Source organism: Oncorhynchus mykiss, chromosome 5 (assembly GCF_057628025.1).
Source record: "Oncorhynchus mykiss isolate SJ-2025 chromosome 5, ASM5762802v1, whole genome shotgun sequence".
Classification (NCBI taxonomy): domain Eukaryota; kingdom Metazoa; phylum Chordata; class Actinopteri; order Salmoniformes; family Salmonidae; genus Oncorhynchus; species Oncorhynchus mykiss.
The window spans coordinates 36,984,745-37,007,222 of NC_143026.1; the positions used below are offsets into that span (position 1 = coordinate 36,984,745).

The 22,478-nt window shown below is 42.1% G+C and overlaps 2 protein-coding genes across 46 annotated transcripts in view; one reads left to right on the forward strand and one right to left on the reverse strand.

The window, feature by feature from the left end:
• The window catches only part of LOC110523706 (AP2-associated protein kinase 1), a 35,224-nt gene extending 20,542 nt beyond the window's left edge, over positions 1–14,682 (reverse strand). For 22 of the 44 annotated variants that reach the window (XM_036977386.2, XM_090234686.1, XM_021602644.3 and 19 more), the window contains exons 1-13: positions 13,612–14,682; positions 9,557–9,675; positions 9,220–9,328; positions 7,632–7,774; positions 5,977–6,098; positions 5,664–5,745; positions 5,249–5,381; positions 4,912–5,015; positions 4,559–4,653; positions 4,216–4,367; positions 2,222–2,382; positions 789–1,184; positions 152–312 (exon numbers count right to left, since the gene is read on the reverse strand). In XM_036977386.2, the coding sequence (XP_036833281.2) occupies positions 152–312; positions 789–1,184; positions 2,222–2,382; positions 4,216–4,367; positions 4,559–4,653; positions 4,912–5,015; positions 5,249–5,381; positions 5,664–5,745; positions 5,977–6,098; positions 7,632–7,774; positions 9,220–9,328; positions 9,557–9,675; positions 13,612–13,771 (1,937 nt within the window). In that variant the 5' untranslated portion in view covers positions 13,772–14,682. The remainder of the gene's footprint in view (positions 1–151; positions 313–788; positions 1,185–2,221; positions 2,383–4,215; positions 4,368–4,558; positions 4,654–4,911; positions 5,016–5,248; positions 5,382–5,663; positions 5,746–5,976; positions 6,099–7,631; positions 7,775–9,219; positions 9,329–9,556; positions 9,676–13,611) is intronic. The other 22 variants (XM_090234705.1, XM_090234701.1, XM_090234695.1 and 19 more) reach the window with 1 other exon arrangement.
• Positions 14,546–22,250, forward strand: anxa4 (annexin A4). 2 transcript variants are annotated; one of them, XM_021602650.3, is made up of 13 exons: positions 14,546–15,159; positions 16,428–16,486; positions 17,134–17,221; positions 18,161–18,255; positions 19,428–19,541; positions 19,737–19,827; positions 20,216–20,295; positions 20,564–20,620; positions 20,845–20,938; positions 21,321–21,416; positions 21,570–21,628; positions 21,761–21,883; positions 21,996–22,250. In XM_021602650.3, exons 2-13 carry the CDS (start codon positions 16,478–16,480, stop codon positions 22,047–22,049), a joined length of 960 nt encoding a protein of 319 aa, XP_021458325.2. In that variant the 5' UTR covers positions 14,546–15,159; positions 16,428–16,477; the 3' UTR covers positions 22,050–22,250. The 2 variants fall into 2 exon arrangements, with proteins under 2 accessions (XP_021458325.2, XP_090090845.1); XM_090234719.1 differs by lacking the exons at positions 14,546–15,159; positions 16,428–16,486; positions 17,134–17,221 and adding an exon at positions 17,914–18,004.
• Positions 22,251–22,478: the final 228 nt, after the last annotated feature.

Sequence of the window (22,478 nt, forward strand, 5' to 3'; positions counted from 1 at the left end):
ACTTTGAGATATCAGCTGATGTACGAAGGGCTATATAAAATAAATTTGATTGATTGATTGATTGATTGATCTTGTTGTTACACATTCAAAAATAAATATATTTAATTAAGGCTGATATTTCAGGTGATGATGTCATTTCTCCATATCTTACATTAACTGGTTGAGGCCATCTTCTGCTGTGGCCTCTTGCAGTGGCTGGGTGGAGTCACTTCCAGGTAGCCCACCGACCGAATTCTGGGTAAAGTCACTCGGGGTGTGCTCTGCAGCCTTTGGAGAGTGGGGCGGAGTCTTGGACAGAGCAGGAAGAGAAGTCTGGAGTGACAGAGAGAGAGAGGAAGAAACAGATCATCTAAATAACACAAATAGGGGGAAGAAGAGGATACTCATTTTAAAGAACTAAACCCAATAACACTCACTAATGAATAACTGTCAATGCCAAATACATACAACACAAAAGAAAATGAGGCGAACAAAGTAAAATAATAACAATTAAAGTGAAAATAATGGACTGGCAAAAAGGTAAAACAGAAGTCTATCACACCAAAATGAGGATAATTCAAACATTCGCAAGGATCGCAACGGATTTCGCAGGGGGTTTTAAGGAACTAAGAGAACAACACTCAAATGAGCAAAACCGAAAAGACAGGAAAACGATGAAGGCTGATGGCATTGCCATGACGATGGATGGCTGGGTGAAACAACGGATGGCCTGATGTCACTTTCAAGCAAGCTTGGAGTGTGTGTGACAGCTCAGGGAGCAGACTCGTTGCAGGCTGCAGGTATGTTACCGTCTCTGTCTCAGCTGTGTTCTGACTGGTTTTAGCAGGGATGGACTGGGCCTGGACAGGTGGCTGCTGGGCCACTGGTTGTAGAGAAACTGGTTGTAGAGGAACTGGTTGCTGCTGAGCTGTAGGCTGCTGTGCAGCCGGAGGTTGGACTGGAGTGGGCTGAGCGGTTGGCTGCTGCTGGGTCTGGCTCTGGCCGGCCTGCTTACGACGTGCTGGGGCTTTGGGTGGGGCTGGGCTAGATGGGACCTGGACCTTCTGGGGGGTGGGACTGGCCAGCGAGGGAGGCACGGCCTGTAGTGGGGCGCTCGGGGCCTCCGTCTTGGCCTGCACAGGTGGGACTCCTCCCCCTGCTGTGGTGACTGCTGCCGCGATTGGCTGCTGCTGCAGTTGCCCTGGCTACCACACAAAGACGGACGACAGCACACAGCGTCAACAAACCATGACAATGAAGACAAAGCTGCTTTACACACAGACAACACAGCGTGCCACTAAGAATACATGTGGCTGTTATCGTGGGTTCAGAACGATACATATAATACCGGAGAACTGCCTTCCCTACCTAAAAACTAAGGACACCATTCGCCATTGCTTGTGTCTTTGTTCTAAAATCGGAGACTGTAAAACATGTCATCTCATGAAAATGTAAAGGGGAGCCATTGTGTGGTACCGTCTTTGGTCCATTTTCCTCTTTAATGCTCACTTCTTCTCTGTTTGGTCAACAGTTTCCTGCACTTGACTCTCCTTTCCTAAGCTTGTTCCATGACACAGTCTATACAAAGGGCGAACAATAACCCAACCCTGAGCAGCAACTCGCCTTACAGATGGTATAAGTGTCCTGAATTCACTAAGCAACAAAATCCTACACATTTTCTACATTTCTTTGAAATACATTTTTCCTGACCCATTAGAGTGTAAAGAGGAACATTTTCATTCAAAAAGTTTTTTAGCAATTATATTAACACATTTGTGTAAAAAAAATAAAAATATTAAACTCTGTGGTTTGTACTGTAATTCTTTAAAAACTTCCAGATCCTCAGAGCACTATGGAGGAAACTGCCGTCATCCACCACCAACATGGAAGCACCCACCTGGTGATGGCAGTTATTTTGTACCAGAAAGCTTACAACTATCACAATGCACATTAGAAATCTTCAGTATCTGTGGTTTCTTCTCAGAGCAGGAATGCTGATTTGAGATCAGTTTTTCCTTTTAAATAACAATAAATAAGATTACGTCATGGACAGGGGGGGACCTGATCCTAGATAAGCACCCATTCTGAAACATTGTATCCCTGAGAACAGTCAACATCCACTTTCTGCCAACACTGCTAAGAGTGGGATCGACCAGACCCAACACTGCTTGACTTCAGAGACAAGCCAGCAGTGGGATGCAGGGTGGTATGGCTGTGGGCTTGGGTGGCTGCCTGACTTTACCTGCTTCTGCTGAGCACCAGCTTGGGGCTTTCCACCCAGCTGAAGTGTGGCCTGACTAGGAGGGTTCTGTGAACGGCCGGTCACTGGCTGAGGCGGAGCTGTGATCTGTGCCTTCTGTGATTGGAGGGCTGCCGCTTGCTGGGCAAGGTTCAAGTTGACTCCTGCAAGGAGTACAGAATCTGGTTACTATACAAGCGATGAAACAATTAAAATATATTTTTCATGCTATATACATACATAAAATGTCGTGGTCACATTACATTAAAGGACAGAAATATAAAATGTATTTCCATTGGTTTATTTAATGGTACACAGACAAGATAACAGTTAGACTAGACTAAACACCCACCCATCCCCACAGGACCCCGTTTACTGCAGATATTATAGCAGTCATCTTATTTGTTCAATAACAGTAGTCCACAGCTCAACATTTGTCTCTTTAGCACCAAGCACACGGGACAGAGAAAGTGCCACGTAAGCAATTTCCAAAGCACCCCCATTGATACCATGGCAGAGAGGGAGGCTCTTGCCAATGTAACGCAACCATCTTTTTGGCTGCCATATATGCTTCCCGCAAACCATAAGGTTCATGGAAGAGGATGTCACCGAGAAGAAGTGTAATTGGTGAACGGGATTTTTTTTTTCTCGCAACAATGACAGTTCATGTCCTATAGGATTTATAGGGAATTAGCTTAGCCTATGGCCCATCTGCATAATGCTGCTGCCATGGTAATGTGGTCTAATAGATACGGAAATTAATTGGCTGCTAAGTGTTATTTTGTTTGTTAACCGCATTACCTCCCTGTTGAGAAATACAGTAACATAATTAGACAATGAAGGTGCCACAAGCAGTGAGTGGCTTGGCTCTGCTTGGTTAAATAATAGATGTAAGGTAATTTCCCCATCAAAATGCAAACAAGTACACAACTCTCCAGTGTCCTGTCGATCACTGGCGGAAAAGCAGCACAAAAACAAAGTGACGTCATTCTGCTCAAGAGCAGTCAGTCTGGTTAGAGGCGGGAAAAATAATCAGAGCACGGCAACTCTCTGGCAAGACCTCATTAGATGAGACTGTTGAGAGAGACTAAACAGACCAGCCAAGTGTTCTCTACATTGGTTTCTAATGAGAGCCCAATCATTTTTTAGTAAATTTAACTTGGATCTAATTTGAGAAATAATTCGACCAAATTTGGCAGAATGTTCTGAGCAGTTTGAGCCTTAAGAGAATATTTTTGATTTATCAAAACTGGGGAGAAAACAAGTATGTTTCAGGTCAGTTCAGGTTCAGCTCTGTGAGCTACCTAGCTTCTTCTGGTACATGCCCACTTATGCAGACATTTATTTATCGTGGCTAATACTCAATGTCCTCCATCTACTTAAATTCTGTCCAACTTAGCATGCTACCATTAGGGTAGAGCAGGGTTCTGAGCAAAAACAAACAGGATTGTTTTGGTAATAGAAACATCAACATGAAGATATTTGTAAATATGTATGCATTAATATACAGTATTATAGGTCCCTAGTTGTATTGTTTGTATAAGTAGTTATATCTGTAGTTTTTATTTGTTTTAGGCCTAGTAGTTGTATAACTTGATGCTGTTTATGGAACATTTACATTATTATTTTATTGTTATTATACAGTAGCTGCCATATTATTCTTGTTACCAAGTATCTTCATTTGGACACTATTGAAAACAAGATGGTGCATCTAAAGAGATTTCTTCCTGCAAAATGTAAAATACATAGAGGTACACGTGATCGTATGCTGATGTAAGGAAGGTTTTAAATTATTATGTTTTAGTCAAATAATGTATCCGTTTGGGCTTCTTGCGGTCAATTTGCAGTCTACAAATGATTAGTAAGTAAGTTCCGGCCTGGGGTAGAGAATCTACCTCAGTCGCTTCTGTGTACGTATTGAGTACCTAACATGCCTCCAAATAAACCAATGTTAGCCTAGTTGCAGTACAACAGCAGAGTGGCCGGTTGGTACATACCCAGAGGAAGGGCAGGGAGATTGGCCCGTTTGCGAGGGGTGAGGGCAGCCGGTTGAATTGGTAGGATGCCAGTGCTGGGCTGGGCATGGCCAGCTTTGGGCCTCTGCCGTGGCGTGATGGAGGTCTCAGTGGTAGGGACAGGATCTGTCAACCTGGGGGACAAAGGTAAGAGTTGGTGGTCAACTTGTCAATGGTACGAAATTACCTTATGAATGATGTCAAAACAGAACAGAGAACACACAACTGACAAAAAATAAGGATACTAGCCTCAAGTCTGGCGTGTATAACCAGAAGATTACTCAGGCAGCCCCCCTGTATGACAAACACCAGCACACAGACTTACCTGGCCTTACTCTGTGTCTGGCTCTGGCTCTTCTTCGCTGCAGCTGCCTCACTGGCTTTGATTGGCTCAGGAAGTTGAGCAGGAATTGGAGAGTTCTATATGGGGGTAGATTAGAGATGAAAGTATTGTACATTTATATTTAGGAGGGAATGGAACCACATGACAACAGATGACAAGCACATTCAATAGCATCAGGGCATGGACTGAATAGAACATTGGTAGGTCTGGCTCTGAGCCCATTAGAGACCAATCCACAGACTATTCCCCAAACGGAGAGAGAGACAGACATACAGACTAGAAAAGGTCACCCCCCTACAGATGTCACCCTGACCACAGAGCAGAGAGAGACTGACCTTCACATTCTGAACAGGGCAGTCCCGACGAGCCAATTTAAAAGCAAAGTAGGACACCTGGTAGATGTCAGGCCTTTTGTCAGGGTCGGGCTCCAGCATGTACCCTGACAAACACCAACAGAGTGAGGAGGAGAGGTGGAAATGTGAGAGAAAAAGTGAGCCCATTTGAACCACACCAGAAGAGAGAAAAGCGACACACTGCCTAACCCACAACCTATAGATTAAGCATGGTTAGATAAGGAGGTAACATGTAGCACAGGGCTCATAAAATACGTAATGGCGTTGTAGAATCTACACTAATTTCCATAGCAGATACAGTGAGTGGTGGAATACTGACGGATGAGGCAGTGCAGGTTGTAGGAGTAGCGGGAATTGTCAGGAATGGTGAAGCTGGCATCACAGATGGCCACCTGACTCTCCCCGAAGGGTAGAGTGAAGTAGCACAGCTTATACAGCAAACAGCCCATCGCCTGGAGAGAACACACACACAATAATAAAGTTACATACCATTTCGAGCCAACACCCAAATGCCTCGAGAAGCCTGAAGGGAAAAGGATTCTCCACACAAATATGGCTCTTCTAACTTCCTACTGTACTAACTAAACCAATTAGCTTGACGTTTTCATTTAGTTTCATGAGCATTCTGTAACAGATACGCTACAACGTGGACTGTAAAAAAAGCCCCATACAAATCAGAAGCTGGCACTGATACCATGACTAAAGCCTAGATCTAAAACACAACGTCCACTCACCCATATGTCAGCTTTAGTAGTGATAATCTTGCTATTGTAGAGGTTTACCATCTCAGGAGCACGATATGACAGAGTGGTGTACCTGAGAGAGAATAGGAAAAGGCCACAAAAAGGAGGATAAAGAACACCATGATGTTGAACTAACACAGGGCTAACCTCTGCCGAGGCTCGGCTGAAAAGGCCTATATTCCTCTGAACTGTATTCTTCTACAGCTGTAAAAAAAAAAAAAAAAAAAAAAAAAAAAAAAAGCTAAATTCAAAGGAAATAAAATGGCAGCATATTGTATGCATTAAGCTACGCAAGTTCACAAACTTTTTTATTTCATCATCGACTATTGGCACTCCTTCAATCTGTGGGTTCTGGAACTTATTGGTAGCGCTGCCAAAGTCACACAGCACATAGTGGCCTTTATCATGTAACAGGATGTTCTCCACCTGCAGAGATACAAAAGAGAAGCAAAGCCAGAGAAGGATAAAATATGAGTCACATAATGTGAATTGGATGAAAGTGTCTGCTGAACGGTATACAGTGCATTTGGAAAGTATTCAGACCCCTTGACTTTTCCACATTTTATTACGATACAGTCTTATTCTAAAATTGATTAAGATTGTTTTTTTCCCCTCATCAATATACACACACAATACCCCATACATTTTTGCAAATGTATGAAATAAAACATTTAAAAAATATCACATATACATAAGTATTCAGAAGAAGTTTGGAACCACCAAGACTCTTCCTAGAGCTGGCCGCCCGACCAAATTGAGCAATCGAGGGAGAAGGGCCTTGGTCAGGGAGGTGACCAAGAACCCGGTGGTCACACTGACAGAGCTCTAGAATTCCTCTGTGGAGATGGGAGAATCTTCCAGAAAGACAACCATCTCTGTAGCACTCCACCAATCAGGCCTTTATGGTAGAGTGGTTAGACGGAAGCTGTTCCTCAGTAAAGAGGCAGATGACAGCATGCTTGGAGTTTGCCAAAATGCAAACAAGATTCTCTGGTCTGATGAAACCAAGATTGAACTCTGGCCTGAATGCCAAGCATCACGTCTGGAGGACACCTGGCACCATCCCTAAAGTGAAGCATGGTGGTGGCAGCATCACGCTGTGGGGATGTTTATCAGAGGCAGGGACTGGGAGACTAATAAGGATTGAGGAAAAGATGAACGGAGCAAAGTACAGAGAGATCCTTGATGAAAACCTGCTCCAGAACCTGCTCCAGAACGCTCAGGACTTCAGACTGGGGTGAATTTACACCTTCCAACAGGACAACGACCCTAAGCACAGAGGCAACACAACGCAGGAGTGGCTTCAGGACAAGTCTCTGAATGTCCTTGAGTGGCCCAGCCAGAGCCCGGACTTGAACCCGATCAAACATCTCTGGAGAAACCTTAAAATAGCTGTGCAGCAACGTTCCCCATCCAACCTGACAGAGATTGAGATGATCTGCAGAGAATAATGGGAGAAACTCCCCAAATACAGGTGTGCCAAGCTTGTAGCGTCATACCCAAGAAGACTCGATGCTGTAATCGCTGCCAAAGGTGCTTCAACAAAGTACTGCGTAAAGGGTCTGAATTATGTAAATGTGATATTTCCATTTGTATTTTTTTTTAAATAAATGATCAAACATTTCTAAAAACCTGTTTTTGCTTTGTCATTATTGGGTATTGTGTGTAGATTGATGGGAAAAACTAACAATTTAATCAATTTTAGAATAAGGCTGTAACCTAACAAAATGTAAAAGAAAATCAAGGGGTCTGAATACTTTCCCGAAGACACTGTGTGTGTGTGTGTGTGTGTGTGTGTGTGTGTGTGTGTGTGTGTGTGTGTGTGTGTGTGTGTGTGTGTGAGATATATATAATTTATATGAAAGGAAGACTTAGCCAAGAACGAGATGAGACAGAGGGAGTGGGAGCAGAGTAAGGAGGTGAGAGAAAACACAGGAGAAGGATTCTATTCCTCCGCACCTTGAGGTCCCTGTGGATGATGGGTGTCTTGCCCTGGTGCAGTCGAGACACGGCGTCACATGTGTCACAGAAGATCTGCAGCACCTCTGCCTCTGTGAAGCCTGTCTGCAGACGTTGGTTCATCAGGTTCACCACCTGGCCCCCTGCAGAGATACATCGCTCATTACTGAACACACACACAAGGTATGGAGCTAGCAAGGTTCCTCAGTACACCCATCTCGCACTCAGACACTCAGTCTCTTGATCATGTAAAACAGTGGTGCTCAAACTTTTTCAGCTGGGACGCCATTTTTTTCACCAGAATTTCTGGGGACCCCATTTTCTTTCCAAAAGAGTTTCTCGTGACCAAACCTCATCCCAAATCTAAATGACAGGCATAAAATCGGTAAATTTATATTTTCACATCAACAAATAACCTTCAATTGATTACATTTTCAAGAACCCCTCCCCCATTACTGAATAATCTTCTTCTAAAACTTGTGTGTATTGTCCTACAAAATAACATGTATTCTTAATGTTTTTTGGGGGTGACCCCACGTCAGTTCCCCCGCCCGCACTAGTGGTCACGACCCCAACTTTGAATACCACTGATTGAAAATGCCCACTTCGCAATAGGAGCCTTTATAAAAAATTAGGAACACCTTACTAATATTGAGTTGCACCCCCTTTGCCTTCAGAACAGCCTCAATTCAACAGGGCATGGACTCTACAAGGTGTCAAAAGCATTCTACAGGAATGCTGGCCTATGTTGACTCAAATGCTTCCCACAGTTGTGTCAAGTTGGCTTGATATTCTTTGGGTGGTAGACTATTATTGATACACACAGGAAACAGTTGAACGTGAAAAATCCAGCACGTTGCAGTTCTTGACACACTCAAACCAGTACGCCTGGCACCTACTACCATACCCCGTTCAAAGGCACTTCAATCTTTTGTCTTGCCCATTCTCCCTCTGAATGGCACATATATACAATTGATGTCTCAATTGTCTCAAGGCTTAAAAATCATTCTTTAACATGTCTCCTCCCCTTAGTCTACACTGATTGAAGTCAATTTAACAAGTGACATCAATAAGGGATCATAGCTTTCACCTGGTCAGTCTGTGCCATGGAACAAGCAGGAGTTCCTAATGTTTTCTACACTTTTTGTACATCTACTATGCCTATAACATACAATCACATCATGGAAAAAAACCTGGTGCAGCGCAGAACTCAAATGATATGCAAAGACAAGTACAACAACAAAGTCCCCACACCAGTGGTAGGCCCAGATCACGTGTCAAACTCATTCCATGGAGAGTCGAGTGTCTGAGTTTTCGCTCCTCTCTTGTACTTGATTGAGGAATTAAGGCCACTAATTAGTAAAGAACTCCCCTCACCTGGTTGTCTAGGTCTTAATTGAAATGGGGAAAAAAAATAAACAAGCAGACACTAGGTTCTCCATGGAATGAGTTTGACACCCGTGGCCTAGATGGAAGTTAGACTAATAGTTAGACAGAGAGCGCCCTCATGTGGAGTGACAGTTGTCTGTCTTTATTATTGTCTTTCAACTACACTTGATTGAACACAGACCCTTCAGTAAGCACTCACCTTTACAGTAGTCCATGAGGATGAGCACTTCCCACACATCTCCTCCTCCACAAGTGGTGATACTAGAGTCCAGATAGCCAACGATGTTCTTATGGCCGACCAGGTCCTTCTGCAAGAGCACATGCACAACCAGATTACATTAACAGACAGTGAACATTATCATGCCATTTAAGTTCAAGTTCAACATGAATGTCCCCAGAAGGGAAATATAACTGATAAACAATGTAGTGCAGAGTTCACGGGCCTTCCCGTGTTTTCATGTAAGCAGAAGAGAATAATAAACAGAGTAGCTCCCCTCCAAGCATGCCGGGAGTGGGGTAATCTCACAGCTACTCACCATGATCTGGATCTCTCGCTTGCACACCTGCAGGTCGTGCTCATTGTTGACATACATCCTCTTGAGGGCACAGCGGAGTCCTTGGCTGGTTCGTACCAGGAACACGATGGCAAAACCACCTGTAAGAAAGAGAGAGAGTGATTGAGACCGAATTAAGGTTCAGTGTTTGGAGGCAAGCAACCATTGGAAGTCTGAAGTGTTGGCAACACCACTCTGTGCTAGGGCTGGCACAATTACAGAAAATAAACTGTCTTAATCATTTTTTAAATCATTTATTTATTTTAAATAACAGCTGATTAAAGACAGTACAGCTGAGCATTGGTGCGGTTGAGTCTGTTTGTGTGGTAACAAAAATGGACTCGATACAACATGAAACTTTGTTGCTCCTTGCTGAAATAAGCAGGGTGTTGTAGCAAACAAGTCTTCGGTTGCCTAGGCAACACCCCCCTCCCTGCAGCAACAGCAAACATAGAAATAGAATGAATTGAACAGGCATGGAATCTCTAGCCCTGGCAATATGACTGTTAAACTCAATGGCTGCCTGGTATAGAATGTTCATTCAGATTATGTTAACTGATGTGGCTCATGCAATGGAATGTATTTTTTGTAATGTCAGTTGAGTTCAACATCAACAAATCACAGCACATATTGATGGGTACACTTCCTGCTTTTACTTCCTGCTTTGCTCCTGTGGGTACACTCACAATGGCCGCCAGTCCACCCATATCCCAACATTGATTTGAATGGTCATGTCACTTGAGTAAGCTCTGGTGGTAGAGCATTCCATGACGTCATGGCTCTGTTTTGGTTTGGGTACCGTGAGGAAACCCATAGTGGCGTGTCTGGTGGGGTATTTATGTCTGTTTGATGTGTATGCAAACAGATTATACAAGTGGTTAGGCATTTAAACACATATTTTTCTTAAAAAGACTAGACGAGAAGTAGTCAATTTCTCCTCAACCATGAAAGACTATTGTGCATATTGTTGATGTTAGTTCTGTGTGTACAGTTAAGGGCAAGACATGCTGCTTTGTTTTGAGCCAGCTGCAGCTTTTCTAGGTCTTTCTTTGCTGCACCTGACCATATTACCAGACAGTAATCAAGATGGGACAAGACCAGAGCCTGAACAACTAGTACAGTTGATCTGTGTAAAAAAAAAAATACAGAACACATTTTTAGAACAGACATACCTCTCCCCATCTTCACAACAACTTGGTCAATATGACTTGACCATGATAACTGACCATCCCAATGTTGCTGATGACACGCATGTCGATTAAGGCAGCCTCCCGCACCCCTCTGAATCAGAGGGGTTAGGTTAAATGCGGAAGACACATTTCATTTGAATGCATTCAGTTGTACAATTGACTAGGTATCACCGTTTCCCTTTACTCCTAGGAGTTCACCTTCTTCACCTGCTTTTAAATTATATCAAACTAGAGTGTTCATATTTTCCAGTGATGAAGACATGTCTCATGGTATGGTGGGGTATGCAAAATGGGTCAACATTCCTGAATGTTTTGGCTTTCAGGTCCAAAAAGTTACTTTCTGACCACTTCTACCAATATTTATGGAAAATTCTGTTCAAATCCAAAGGGGTGTGGTCAAAATGTGATTGCAATCAAATGGAACGACCCAGTAGTGCTAGTGATGGCAGTAGTAATGGTGGTAGTTGTAGTAATGGGGTTTTCATAGGCTCTGCTTTACTTATAGTGACCTATTTTTGGGTGGTTTGTAGGTGTGGAGTTATTACAGCGGATTATAGTGGGTTAGCATAGTAGGCTAGATTGAGTAGTACAGCCTCATAATCCATATAATGTGTCTTTAAACTCTCTAAATGTTTCCGTTCGAACATTCTGAAAGTTTTGTGGCAGTGATTTCAGTGTAGTATGTTGAAGCCTGTATTCCACCATTGAAATTAATGAGGATACAAGAGTGAAAGGTTGAGAATGTGACTGCTGAAGCAAGTCACACAAAATCTTAAATAAATACTCTTATAAAATGGTGATTCGTGTCCCATTACAAAACAATATGATAAGAAGACAATGCAAGATATTTGAGTAAAGAAATTGAATAGGCCTAACCATTCAGTAAAATGTAGCATCCATAATATAGTGTGCGTAGCACATATAATTACATAAAGAAACCCTGGAGTAGCATCCATAACAGCATCATTAGTCATCATTTGCCAACTGCCTTAGTGGCATCATGTTTAATTCCTGACTTTCAGTGCAACTCAAGCCTCCATGATGGCATTGCCCCAGGGAAACTGAAGGCCTGTCTAGCCTAATGGTCTTAGCATGGAATCCACTGTCTTTAGCTAATGTTGATAACCTATCTAGGCTATATGTTATACCATACTGGTGTTCAATTTCAGTGTGTTGAAACTGCAGTGTACTGAGATCTATACAGTGTTGCAGTGCAAGTTGCTGAAATAAGACTGGGGCAGGGATAGGCTACTTCAACAATGTGCAAGACACTAACTCTCTCTCTCTATTCAGCATGTTTTAGACTCGATTCCTGAACAGTGTACACCGCAAAGCAGCGCTTCAGAAGGATGGACAGAATAGGCAGAAATCATGAGATGCAATTTGCCTTCGAAACCAACAAAAGCGTTGAATGTGAAAAAGTGATAGGTCCATTATTGTCATGATGAACCGAGGTTGTTAGAGCAAAATTGCAGTCTTTAAGAAGAAGGTTGTGCAAAGTAAACTACTTTTGCAAGATGTCAGGGCTACATCATTACCTTACCAGTGAAAACAATCCACACAAATGACTCTACTGAGCAGGATAATGCAGGCACTGCAATTTCCCAGCATGCAGCACTCACATCTCTCTACACACTCACATTAACATGCACATAGCCACATACTCACCTGGGGATATAGAGTAGCAGGTTAAGAAAATCAGGTGTATACCTTTCATTCAAGTGTATGATACAAAATGGTACGGTTGTATGGTACCAGGGGTTGGGATAAATTTGAGAATTGAGATGTGCAATTATTGTAATGTATATTGTGCAATTATTGTAATGTATATTGTGTTTATTTAGGCTAGGCATTTGGCATTTTTAAAGGCTATTTCATTTTTCTATTCTTGAATTATTTCATTTCAAGAACTGATTACATTTACATAAACTTTAACAAGATGGCTGCTTAAGGTGAAAAATATACTGTTTTGAGAGGTGATTTTACCATTTGCACAGGGAGTCAGGGATTAGCCTAATATTACGTCACTTCCTCACATCAAGGCATTATCTGCAGGTTCTTTGGACTTCACTACCAAGTACCCAAGTGATATCCAAACGATCAGCAACTTGATCTGTATGGTCTTGGGTTGTCAAAAGGACACAGATACCAGGTTTAATGTCCCCAATGGACTTTAGTTTAAGAGTAGGCCTACAGATACATCCACACCCCAGACATCTCTGTGCTCTTCAGTACCTGAAAATGAGCCTCTTCTCATGTCCATGGTCACACATTTTAATAAACCATACAACACCCAAAACAGACTGTCCCTGAGTACATTTAATCAGCGCCTCATATGTAAGGGGATTTCCTGCCAACAGATTTACCAAATTAAGCTGCTGCTCAAACAACGAAAGAGCTGTCAGTCAGGCGACAGATAAATCACTATCAGGCAGCAGCCCTTACACTTGATCATCAAAACAGGAAAACTATAAACAGCATGACACCTTTGAATTGCTTATCCACCTACATTGAAATGGTAATTGGGCTGGGTGTGTCCGATATTCAAATGTCAGGAATAGGATTACATCATGGCATTGAGTGAAAAATTGACAAACGTGTGTGTCTGCCAATGACATAGCCTACTGTAATGTAGCCATATCATTCTGAAACCTAGGCCTGCCTCTGGCTTAAGCACTACTGAATGCCATCATGCGTGTAGCAGCTACCTGACTGGTAATGACTGATCAATGTTCAAACATTGTGGCAGTTTGCGGTCTGACTGAAATGTCACATTTCATGTTCTCAGTCAGCATGGGCATCTAAACATTTCCAAAAGACAAGCCTCAATTCCTCCATCTCACTCACCTTCGGCCACTGTTTCTTCAATAGTGACTTGGTGCCGCCCTATGGTACATGAACGTCCAATTAAATTGCCACCTACATGGCTGGATCCACTGCTACCTCCTCCAGAACCAGGTCCTGAACTGACCAACTCCCGACGAGATGAATCAAAGAACTTCCTCATGATAACTATCAGTCAGATGATGAGGAAATATTATCCTCACTTCAATCAAAACGACGCAGAATGCTCAAATGACGACGCAGAAAGCTCAAATGTCCTTATTTCCAGCGATGTCAGTTTCCCAAATTAACTTTGTTTTCTGGACAAGGCCTAAGGTTTGTCTGACAAAACCAGTCTTGTTGTTTGCAGATGCCAAAAACAGCAGTGATTTCTTCACCAGCAGCTAACGTTAGCTGTCAATTATGAGCTATGACCGAATAACCAGTCTCCCATTTGATGACAGACTAATATAGCTATAGAGATAAGATAGACGCTAATATAATTCCGCTAAACCTTGTGCAGTATTCGACTTGCTCATCTTGGAGGAGGACATTTCTCCATCAGTGCAGCTATTCAGGGGGTTGTGGGTCCCTCCATCTCCGCGGTTATCTTAACGTTATGACATTTCATGTAGCTAAGGTTATCCTGTAAAAATTATGTCCGTTGTAATATATCCCCGGTAAAACGTGCCAATATTACACGATCCTTCCATATTCAATGTCGTTCAGCAAATAATGATTATTTCCAAGTATGCTACAATTCATCATCTAGCCAGCTAGGCTACCAATTAGCCAACGTCAGCTAGCTTACTGCCACGAACCGCTACCTAGCTATTTCGCAACAGGAAATGCCTATCAAAATGACAGGAAATGGTAATTAAAATAAAATGTACCAATTGTAGCTACTTTCGATCTCAGTTTGGTTTGATAGCTCCCTTAGAAAATATAGATAAGATATAGCTAGCTAGTAAGTTAGTATATGTTAGATGTACGCAAGATTTACACGCTTCGGCTACTTCGACCACACCAACATATCAGCAGCTGCCTGCTACAGCCCTTAGCCTACAGCTTTACTGCAGTGGAGTCATGGGATCTGTAGTCATGAGGTCTGTAGTGAGGGGGGCACACTGGTGGCATTGACTGGCGGGGGCGCGGGTGAGCAGCCACAAGGGAGCATCTCTCAAATGAATTAATTGAATTAACTTTTTTCATTAGTATACTAGAATATGAGAATGGGATAACAGGCTATTTTCCTCTTGAAGCATAATAATACAATCAATAAGTTTGTAGTGGAGAGAGAGAGAACAAACAATATGGTACACGAATCACAATTATCTGCAATCACAATTAAGAATTGTAAAAAAATCATAATAATAATTAAAAGAGAGAGAGAGTGTGTGTTCTTCACTGTAAAATATAATGTAGCCTGCCCTAGTGTAACCACAAAGGGGTGGGACCGAAAACTCTTTATGCCATCCACTGTGTTGCGTTTTAACGGCCGACGTTCGCAGAAGAGAGCTTCCTTTCGGTCTTCCTCATTTGAAAAGATAGGTCGTTTTTACTGTCTATAGGGTAAGTAAACATTTTTATGTAATTTTATAGGTTGAGGTTAAACGAGAAATATAGGCTCGATGTGTATTGTGTTGTTTTTAGCTAGAAGCTTTAGAATACCTACTATCTGACACATTCAAGGGTGTGTCTCGAACAGAAAATGAACTTCAAAAGTTATTATTCCGTTATTATTCAGCAGACAGACAGACATACATCGCCTCCTGCAAACTATATACTTATTGAATTGGGCCATAAGTTACAATCACAAGCGGGGCAACTTGGAAACTAACAATTAACTATAAGAACTGTGTTGCGTAACAATGTCTCCATATTTACCAAAGGTTTGTAGAGTCTGCGCAGTTGTTACTTTGAAAACTGCATTTCATTGATTGCATTTACTTCAGTGGGCTAATGTAGGTTACTTATATAGGCCTATTGATGTAAAAAGTGATTCAGTAAGGTGTGACTTTAGATCTAGTAATGTTTTGATATGGCAGTGTGACAGAGGCAGGGGTCAAAAGGGTTCTTCTTGTGCCAGGTATTTCCACCCCAAACTGAGCAGATGTAGACAGGACATTTCTGAATGAGTTGTCATCCTTGGCTAATGAAGAGGCACAATATGGACAACACCCCTGGACTAAAAGGAACACTAAAAGGGACAACACCCCGGACTATAAAGATGCTGCCTCCTATTAATATAATCATTAACGACATAAACTATATTGAGTGACACCATGAAGTAAATAAGCTCTGACCAGAGATGTATTTTGTCTGATTTGGATTTTGGGGGAAGTGTTGTCGGCTAATTGTTTCTGTTGGTAGAGTTGATTTTTTTTTTTAGAGTTGGAAAAAAAGCGTGTGTGTGTGTGTGTGTGTGTGTGTGTGTGTGTGTGTGTGTGTGTGTGTGTGTGTGTGTGTGTGTGTGTGTGTGTGTGTGTGTGTGTGTGTGTGTGTGTGTGTGTGTGTGTGTGTGGTAATGAAACATTAATGAGGGTAATGAGTATTTAACCCAGTCTTTCCTACTGTGAAAGCCCACCACATTGTTATTCTCTACAGAGCTGGTTTAGGTAATGTAGCAACAGGCCCATTTGCTTTTGATCAACTGACCAAAGTGGGAATTGACAAATGTATGTAGATGGTCTATGTTTCGTCAGCCCATCTGTATCTGTTACTCAGGGGTCAGAGGTATTGTATGGATAATGGTAATATAATGCGCATCTCAGGAAAAATGCTGCATGTGCGTTTATTAACCATCCTGGGAAATAATATAACGTTTTTTCTTTCGATAGCTTTTCCCATCTCTCTTGCTCACGTTTGGAAACTCAATCTCACTGGCATAATGGCAGCGGTAAGTCTCAGCTCCCAAACGTGTCTACTGTAGTGTGAGTGAACTAAATGATTGTAGTGCTCAACATTTTCATACATTTGCATGATCAGATTTACATTTGTTTGCTTTCGTTGCTTAGTATTGGAAAGGATTTACTTATCAACAGTATGTTCATTGTAGCTTGCATAAAACATGTATGATGTACTCTACCAATGAAATTGTCCAATTCAATTTGTACTGCTGTAATCCTACTGACAGCACAGACGAGAGCTTTTTGAAAGTAGCAGCCACAGTATACTACTGAGGCAGTCTGACATATAGGCTACACCTACACTGGACATAATAAATGCGCGTTGCTGTTACTGAACAAACACACACAGATCTGTTGATGTGTATGTTTGTGCATGTGTGTACCTATAGCCCAGGGGTACTCAACTTTTCTGTTATTACACACACCTGGTGTCCCAGGTCAAAATCATTCACTGATCGGAGGTGAACAATGAAAAAATGCAGTGGAACTTACTTCAAGGTCCAGAGTTGAGTTTGAGGGCGATAGCCTACGACTCAAAGTACAATATCCAAATAGTGTTGGATAGTGACTGGATAAATGCCAGCTGCTGAATTCATAGGGAGTTATATGTATGCCATTTTAATATTTGCCACTGCAGATTGGCAACCGTGGAACTGTGACTGAAGCCGCTGGCTTCAAGGTAGAGGAGGATGTAAACAGACTGAGAGGAGCCATGAAGGGGGCTGGTGAGTGATCCCAACATTCTAAGCGATGACTAGCTGTTTGTTTCTATGAACAATTCAGACATTCCGAAAACAATTTTGGATGAGTATGGTAGGATCCCCTTTCTACTGATAAATAGGTCTTAATTCTAAAAGAGTTGTATGTCTTTCCTTTCAATGAAAGCTTCAAAAATACCTTCCTGTTGAACAGTATGCTACCAGTACTTTCACGTCAGTTGTAATTATTCTAGAACTCTCTACAGGCCCTCTACACAGGACTGTAGTTACTTTCCATTTCTAAGACCTCATTCATTCCTCTGTGTGGCCTGGGAGTAATTTCTTTCCTTCTCCAGTATACTTGACTCATCTTTTTTTCTTTTTTTCCCCTCCATTTTCATAATTATTTTTGCCTTTCTCCTGTTCTAGTCAAAAGTTACTGTAGGATTGCATAATCTTTGCACCTGTGTTATATTTTGTGTCTATACTTTATACATGTCTATGCTGTAGGGATACAACGCAGAAAATACAATGAGCATTGTAAGAAAACAAGTTACACGCCGTTAAACACAAGCCTACAAGATAGTATACAGCCTGTGCAATTTGTTTCTGAATGGGCGAATCTTAGCTCCACATTCGGGAATGCTGATGCTGTTAGCTAGACGTAATAGGTTTCACCTGATTCTAGTGTGAGATGCATTAGAAACAGATGGCACATACACTGAGAACCAACTGTGCCTGTGGGACCAGGGTTTTTCCAGGGTGAGAGAGAAGCTTTGGAAGCCAGAAGTGTGTCTGTTCAACATCCAGGTTGAAATCTGTCTGAGTTCTTTGTAACTGTGTGATATCGGAGATATTTCGGATATTTCAATGGTGATTGATGCTGTTTTATCAACAGCAAGTTATTTTACCTAATGGATCAGTATAATGTGAAGGTTAATGTAACCCTGTGATGGTTTCTTATAGGCACGGACGAGGCAGCTGTCATTGAGGTCCTGGCACGTCGTAGCATTGCTCAGAGGCAACGCATCAAGGAGGTTTACAAGCAGACCGTGGGGAAGGTAAGTGTTCTCCTGACTTATGCCTGTCTTATTACATTTCTCATATCACCGTTTGAATTATCAGACTATTCTCAAAACCTTTCAAAATCTAAACACCACCAGCTCCAGTAATGGGGGGGGGGGTGTATTTAATAGTTCATAGTGACAGGAGAGTGCAGGGGTTGTGTAAATGGTTATATTTATCATGTGATCAGTCATGGATGGATATACTACAAAGCAGGATCATGGAGTTAGCCAGCTAACTGGAATAAATATTCTGAAATAACTTGTAATTTTTTTTTTAAGATAAGCTTGAAATGGGCATTCTCTAATTGACTCAACAACCAAAAACACATGTCTAGGTTTTGCTTTCTTAATGAAGTGGAAAATCAACAAATATTTCTGGCTACTTTTTTTAATTTTAGCTGGCTAACTTATTGATGTGTTATAGTATACCCTTCTGGTGTGTGGCTTTGTGTGTGTGTGTGTGTTTTTATGGGTGTGGTGGTGTCTGGTGTTATTGGTAACATTGTGCAGACAGTTGGTGCCTCAGGTTGATCATTAACTCTTACACAAAGATGGTTATGTGTTTCAGAGAATAGAGAGAAGCTTGTCTACATGAGGGTTGAGGTTAACCTGATTTTAATTGAAGACCAATGTCAGTCAGGACACAGGAGACTATAGAATGACAGGCCCCATGTTAAACGCCAACTAAATTCAACATTTAAAACTAAAAGGGAAGTCTGATCAATGTCTACTCTATTGACACTGTTAGATAGGAGCTGGCACAGTCTGGCATACAATAAATCATTGATAAAGTTATCTAAAAGGTCCCATGAATGAGGAAGCTTGCCACAGGGAAGGACAAAGATTGCTGGTGGAATCCTCCTGGTCAGAAACAGTGAGTCATACAGTGCACGGGGACGCCCACAGGCAGGCTCATGAAGAAGCTAAATGTGTCTACTACAAACCTTCTGTGCACAGCTCTTTCGCAGCCACGCCCTTCTGGAAGCAGACTCGTATCTGGAATGTCTGAAGCATTTAGTCTGACAGATTAAACATTTTGAAAGCCTTGTTTATCACCTCTGAGATACGAGTGTAATGAGAGAAGTAGTGTATGCTTACTTGAGCACTAGGCAGGAGATTGTGTCAGTCAGGGCCCATTTTAAATGTCTGTGTCTCTGTCCCTGTAGGACCTGACCGATGATCTGCAGGGAGAGCTGACGGGGAACTTTGAGAACGTGGTGCTGGGCCTCCTGATGACCGCTCCTGTGTATGATGCCTACGAGCTGAGGAACGCTATGAAGGTCAGAGGTTATTACTGCTAGAGACACCATCACAATGGGGATTTATGTAATGCTTTCAATACTGTAACGCTTTTCAATAGCTATTGACATTGTATTGGGCTATTCACCTCATCCACAACCCATAAATGTGTTGCATCACACTACTCTTTGAGGTACTTACATAGCTCTCCACATCTCTATTTTACTGAATGCTAGGGTGCTGGAACAGAGGAGGCTGCTCTCATTGATATCCTTGCCTCAAGGACGAACGCTGAAATTAGAGCCATCGCAGCGGTGTACATCAAAGGTAGCAGCTACACAGTACACAGCCTTTCTGTGCCATGTATTGAGTCTCCACCTGTAGAAGAGGTATCGCATACGGTGTATGGTACAAGTCAATACTTTAGTATTGATCACTGTATATGAAGAGGAAATCTGATCTAGGATATCAGTGTCTCGCCCTCTTGAGAGTGTACGGGCAAACAATGAATCACACAACATGAACACAATGCATGATATGAATGATTTATTAGTGTCTACTATAGAGCAATATTCAACTTTTGTTGCCGGCCATAGTGTTTGACAGGGTGTTCACAAACCGTTTCAAGTGTTGTGTGTTATAATTGCAGAGTCAGATCACTGGGTCTAAGGTCATTCTTAACTCCTACTTTTTGCTTAATCGTGTGTGATGGCAGATTATGAAAAGAACCTGGAGGAAGATATCGATGGTGATACTTCCGGAATGTTCCAGAGGGTTCTGGTCTCTTTGCTCACGGTGAGAATAGACCGTGACAATATTGAACTCTCTGAATACACACCTGGTTGACCTTCATATTCCAACAATCAAAGGAAAGCCAACCGAACTACAGTACATGAATTGTTGTAAAGGAAATAGTCACTCCCCCTTCACTTCATCACTTGGGTACAATTTAACACATAATGGATGTTTGTAGTTTTTAGAGGCCTCTTATGGCCAGGTAATGGTCATGTCATTGTCTGACTCTTTACTAACATGGCCTCTGTGTCTGTCCTGTGACTGACAGGCGGGGCGAGATGAGAGCAACACTGTGGATGAGGCCCAGGCTGTGAAGGATGCTAAGGTGAGAATATGGACCCAGAGAGGAGGTGACCTGGCTCTGTCTATCTCGCATAGTAGCACATGCTGGGGTATCAGGATCACCCCACGGTTAGGAAGATGAACAGTAAGATCAACTTTAGACATAGTTTTTTAAAACCTAATCTCACATCAAATATGTCCCAAAACAGTCAGTATTGGGAGATTTTCTGTTTGGGTTTGTGAAGTACTTTTGCCGTGGGTTCTCAGGATATCTACGAGGCTGGGGAGGCTCGTTGGGGAACAGATGAAGTCAAGTTCCTCACTGTGCTCTGTGTGAGGAACAGAAATCACCTACTCCAAGGTACTGTCCCCACAAAAATATTTCAGTGTATATTCATTTAGCAGCGGTACACCAACGGTGTACACCACCGTCGCCCCAATATTTTATAATAATAAAATAAGAGATATTTTTACATTTCTGTCGAGACTCACGTTTAAGATGAGAGTAACAAGTTACACATCACCAGAAGTGACCTTGTTTGTTGTTTGTTTATTATGCTTTACACTTCTCTTCAGTTAAGATACTTACTTCCACACTGACTTTGGCACAAAATGTAATGCACAAACACTGTTCTGCTGACCTGTTCTGGTTATTTCAGGAACCAACATTATGTCATGTGCTTCTTACTCACTACAACAGTATGATTGATTCCATATCTCTCTCGCTCACCTCATTGTCTCAGTGTTTAAGGAGTATCAGAAGATCTCTGGGAGGGACATCGAGGACAGCATTAAGAGGGAGATGTCTGGCTCTCTGGAGAATGTCTTTCTGGCAATAGGTCAGACGGATCCAATTTGTTTCAGTGCCTCTTGTAATAATGTACCGAAGACTGATAAGACAGAGTCCAATCAGTTCTGATGAAAATAAGCAAAAGTTAAGCTTGTTGAGCTATCATGCCTGATGTATCGATCTGATTTATTTTTTTTTGCAGTGAAATGCCTTAAAAACAAGCCAGCATTCTTTGCAGAGCGGTTATATAAATCCATGAAGGTAAAGATTTTGAAATTGAGACTTTTTTTTTAACACACATCCCATGGAGGTGTGTTATATCTGTTTACACTTGTGGGTTATCAGACTGAATTCATCAGAATGTTGACCGCTCCTTCCCTCCTGTCTTTTCAGGGTCTGGGAACTACAGACAGCGTACTGATTAGAATCATGGTGGCCCGGGCCGAGATTGACATGTTGGACATCAAGACCGAGTTCTTGAAAGCGTACGGCAAGACTCTCCATTCCTTCATCAAGGTGAGACCCTGGTCACGAGAGATGAAGTAATGGTTTGTCTCAGTAAAAGTTAGATTTGTGCCCATTTCTTTCTGTTATTTTGATGTAATCTGAGTGTTTCTGTATTGTTTAGGGAGACACATCTGGAGATTACCGCAAAATCCTGCTGGAGCTATGTGGAGAGTAGGACGTTGAACATCTAGGACATCGTTCAGCGATGACTTCACTCTGCAACAACACCATTGGTGCCTCTACTATCTTCTGTTTCCTTTGCTTAAAGGTCTCTCAATATCCTCTGCTCTTCTGTAGCCAGAGCATTTTAGACTGACCATGATGCCTTTTTTCACAGTTTGTAAAACTGATTAAACCAAAGACAGGTGACATTTTACACCTGCTTGCATTCTCTTTATTGATCCCCTGTTGCCGCATCTCAGGAAGCATAAAAGATGGACCTTTTGAACCTCTGCCTCCCAACCCCCATCTCAGCAGAAAGCCATCTTCATCTCTTACTGTTTGAAGTCCATTTAATGAATTAGTTTGGATGGCTTGTTCGTTGAGTCAGCCCTGAGTCATTTGATTCAATTACCTTAATTGGATGTTAGTCTGATTTGGAAGG

What these genes read in the sequence shown, in the direction of transcription:
- anxa4 (XM_021602650.3), top strand. An exon ending in AGGAGCCATGAAGGGGGCTG is followed by an intron (nt 17,222 to 18,160) that starts GTGAGTGATCCC and finishes GGTTTCTTATAG; the next exon opens with GCACGGACGAGGCAGCTGTC. An exon ending in CTCTCCATTCCTTCATCAAG is followed by an intron (nt 21,884 to 21,995) that starts GTGAGACCCTGG and finishes TGTATTGTTTAG; the next exon opens with GGAGACACATCTGGAGATTA.